Source organism: Coregonus lavaretus (assembly GCF_964263955.1).
Source record: "Coregonus lavaretus genome assembly, chromosome: 28".
NCBI classification, from domain to species: domain Eukaryota; kingdom Metazoa; phylum Chordata; class Actinopteri; order Salmoniformes; family Salmonidae; genus Coregonus; species Coregonus lavaretus.
This window is the reverse complement of record NC_140015.1, coordinates 39,031,582-39,035,633: the sequence shown is the minus strand read 5'-3', so window position 1 is coordinate 39,035,633 and position 4,052 is coordinate 39,031,582. Positions and strand designations below refer to the sequence as shown.

The 4,052-nt window shown below is 44.9% G+C and overlaps 1 protein-coding gene across 1 annotated transcript in view; it reads left to right on the top strand.

Moving 5' to 3' along the window:
* LOC311103264 (meteorin-like protein) overlaps positions 1–3,177 on the top strand; it is a gene marked incomplete at its 5' end in the record, with an annotated part of 3,498 nt that extends 321 nt beyond the window's left edge. The window contains 2 exons of the mRNA XM_084144798.1: positions 1,769–1,828; positions 2,161–3,177. Of these exons, the coding sequence (XP_084000924.1) occupies positions 1,769–1,828; positions 2,161–2,486 (386 nt within the window). The 3' untranslated portion in view covers positions 2,487–3,177. The remainder of the gene's footprint in view (positions 1–1,768; positions 1,829–2,160) is intronic.
* Positions 3,178–4,052: the final 875 nt, after the last annotated feature.

Here is a 4,052-nt window from a genome sequence, read left to right as displayed (position 1 = left end):
CAAAACCAGGCCTATAACCATGTCAACATGAAGTCAAAACCAGGCCTATAACCATGTTTACATGAGGTCAAAACCAGGCCTATAACCATGTCAACATGAGGTAAAAACCAGGCCTATAACCATGTTTACATGAGGTCAAAACCAGGCCTATAACCATGTTTACATGAGGTCAAAGCCAGGCCTATACCCATGTTTACATGAGGTCAAAACCAGGCCTATAACCATGTTTACATGAGGTCAAAACCAGGCCTATAACCATGTTTACATTAGGTCAAAACCAGGCCTATAACCATGTTTACATGAGGTCAAAACCAGGCCTATAACCATGTTTACATGAGGTCAAAACCAGGCGTATAACCATGTCAACATGAGGTCAAAACCAGGCCTATAACCATGTTTAAATGAGGTCAAAACCAGGCGTATAACCATTTTTACATGAGGTCAAAACCAGGCCTATAACCATGTTTACATGAGGTCAAAACCAGGCCTATAACCATGTTTACATGAGGTCAAAACCAGGCCTATAACCATGTTTACATGAAGTCAAAACCAGGCCTATAACCATGTTTACATGAGGTCAAAACCAGGCCTATAACCATGTCAACATGAGGTCAAAACCAGGCCTATAACCATGTTTACATGAGGTCAAAACCAGGCCTATAACCATGTTTACATGAAGTCAAAACCAGGCCTATAACCATGTTTACATGAGGTCAAAACCAGGCCTATAACCATGTCAACATGAGGTCAAAACCAGGCCTATAACCATGTTTACATGAGGTCAAAACCAGGCCTATAACCATGTTTACATGAAGTCAAAACTAGGCATATAACCATGTTTACATGAAGTCAAAACCAGGCCTATAGCGATGTCAACATGAGGTGAAAACCAGGCCTATAGCCATGTCAACATGAGGTCAAAACCAGGCCTATAGCCATGTGAACACGAGGTCACCATTGCAAACATAGTTACCTCTGTTCCCAGTGGGCCTCGTAGAAAGACACCATGTGCAGCCAGCCCAGGTCAGAGATGTAGCAGCTTTGCCTTGCCTCATCTGGAGTGTCAGGCAGGGTGTGTTGGGGGTGGTCTCTGTAGCCTCTGAGAGGTGCCTCCTGGGGCATCCACCTCCCCCATCCTCACCCTCACACCCCGTCCTCCCCTCACCTCCCCCATCCTCTCCCTCACACCCCGTCCTCCCCTCACCTCCCCCATCCTCCCCCTCACACCTGTCCTCCCCTCACCTTTCCCATCCTTCCTCTCACACCCCGTCCAACCCTCACCCCCCCCCCCCCCCTGCCACCCCATCCTCCCCGCACTTCCCCCACACATCCCCTCCCAGCACCAGGCCTGTTTAATGAGTAGCCCCTGTCCTGTACCTCAGGCCGACAGTCAGTCAGTCAGGACCAGGTCCGCTCTGTTTGGTGTAAAAGTCATAGTCCATGACAGGAGACTCCCGTCCTGCTGCCTGCCTGTTGGCCTGCCTGTTCTGCCTGGGCTGCTGGGTAAATAAGCATCCATCTGGGAGAGCTGAAATTAATTACAGCACATGCATCCCTACGGGCCACAGCCCACTTCCTATGTGTGTGTGCAGCACGTGTCTTCAATGACCTGCTTTGTGACTGTTCTTTAAATAGTTGAAGTGCTAGAGTTGATAGGGTTGTCTGACCTTAAATAATGAAGGTCTCACTTTGATCCCTGGTAGAACTCTCTGTCTGTCTTTTGTCCAGTAGCTCATCTCTTCTCTCTCTCTCTCTTCTCTCTCCACAGCTCCCTGTCAGCCCTGCAGTGATGCTGAGGTGCTGTTAGCCGTCTGCACCAGCGACTTTGGTAAGAACTATTTAGAAACCCTTTATACATCCTTTTAGGTATAGTTATTAAAGGTACAATATGTCAAAATGTCCTGGTTGCTAACTGATCTACCGCTTATTTCACTTGCTTTCAATGAGAATGACAGATCTATAACTCACATTTATATGTGCATTTGGTTGGGTCGCCCACAAAGTTATACAATGGACCTTTAAATGTGAAGTGTTACTGTTGTGTTTATGGCATTGTTTGTATTTTACTGTTGTAGTATTTGTTCCACATTATACTGTATCAGTATACTGTACTGTAGTACTCTAACATCTATCAACACTCTCCTGTCTTCCTCTCTGTAGTGGGGAGAGGCACCATCCAGGGGGTGGAGGAGGAGGCGGAGCAGTTGTCGGTCACCGTGGCGATAAGCCGCCTGTACAGACAGAAGACTCAGGTGTTTGTGTCAGGGGGGGTGAGAGTGAGGAGGTGGACAGGCAGGGTGAGGATGCCCAGGCAGTGTGGGGTGAGGCCCGGCCCAGGGAAGGGGGATGGAGACTTCCTGTTCACGGGGAGCGTAAGGTTCGGGGAGGCCTGGATGGGGTGTGCCCCGAGATACAAGGACTTCCTCAGACTGTACCAGGAGGCAGAGCAGATTGGGACTAACCCCTGTCATGTGGACACAGACTGAGTGTCAGGGAGCTACCTGGTCTGGAAACACCACCAAACACAGACTGAGGGTCAGAGAGCTACCTGGCCACACCCACAACAACAGGCCTCTTCCTGAATGGACAGCAGACCCAGGTCTGAGCCTAATGTGGACACTAACTGAGAGGGGCGCAGACAGACAGATGGACAGACAGTCTGCCGCAGACACACAGATAACTTATCCTACTGTCTTCCTGCTCTGGAGCTCCTGAATGTTGCCAAGCAGCACTGTGACTGTTGGACCAATTTCTCAACGCCAACGTTGTTGTTGTTGTGGAATGTTCTAAGACTGTTCCATTGATGTTCTAAGACTGTTCCATTGGAATGTTCTAAGACTTCTATTCTCTGAGAAGTACATCAACTGTCAGATGATGTGAGGTTTCTAATGTAGCAGACCCTCTTTGGAACTAATGTGTATAAAATGTTGTGGATAAAATGTGCAAGATGAAGATTTCTGAAACGGAGGATCCAACTGCTTTGTGAAAAGCTTGATGTACAGTTTTGAAGATATTTCTTATGAAAGAAATGTATACATTTAAAGCCTGCTTTTTATTTGTGATTTATTTTGTTTTTTAAATGTAGAAGTGCAATTTACAGCCTTTATTATGTCCTCAGGCTGTTGAATTATAAAACCCTTTTTTTTCTTCTTTTTTTTAAAAATTAAAAGTTGTATTCCTTGGAACATCGCGTTGTGTGTTTGTGTGTGTGCGCACGTTTTGTGTGTGTGAAGTGAATATATATTTAAACAAACCAAATCACCAAGGACAAAACCAACCTATAACGCCCACAGACAGACTTCAGTGTCCATGGCCATTTCCTATTGAAGACTTTCATTGTTCCTATTAGTAATATTTAGTCTCCTCACCTTGCAGGTTGGTGCAGAGTTCAATTTCTCCTCACAATGAAGGTCAGTGTCTTTTCATGAGGAGAGGTTAGATCACTGAGAAGTAGTAGACCCTGATCACGTTAGCGGCTGGATTCAATCTGTTTCGCTGAAGTTCAGCGTTAGTGTGATAGAAATTTAAACACAATGTTCCCGAGTTAGCGGAGACTGCATTCACGGTAAATGCTGCATATGTCGGCTCAGTAGGAAATTACCTTTAACCCCTAAAAGTCTAAGCCTTTGGGGGGTAGGATCATTTAGCTATTTGATTTTTGAAATGTAAGACCCCTTTAGGTATCCAAAAAATATATAGACAAATTATTTAATTTGGCCTTTACTGCTATAGCCCATAGAAACTAATTGAATAACACGTTCATAAATGGCAAACCAGACAGTCAAAAAATGTATCATGAGGAATACGATTTAAGGGTCTATATTTAAGCTATATCTAGGAAAGCACAGGATTTATTTTTATGTTTATTTCTACACATAGTTAAAGCTGCAATATGTGACCTTTTGGGCGACCTGACCAAATTCACATAAAAATGTAGTTATAGATCTGTCATTGTCATTGAAAGCACGTGTAAGAAGTACAGTGGGGGAAAAAAGTATTTAGTCAGCCACCAATTGTGCAAGTTCTCCCACTTAAAAAGATGAGAGAGGCCT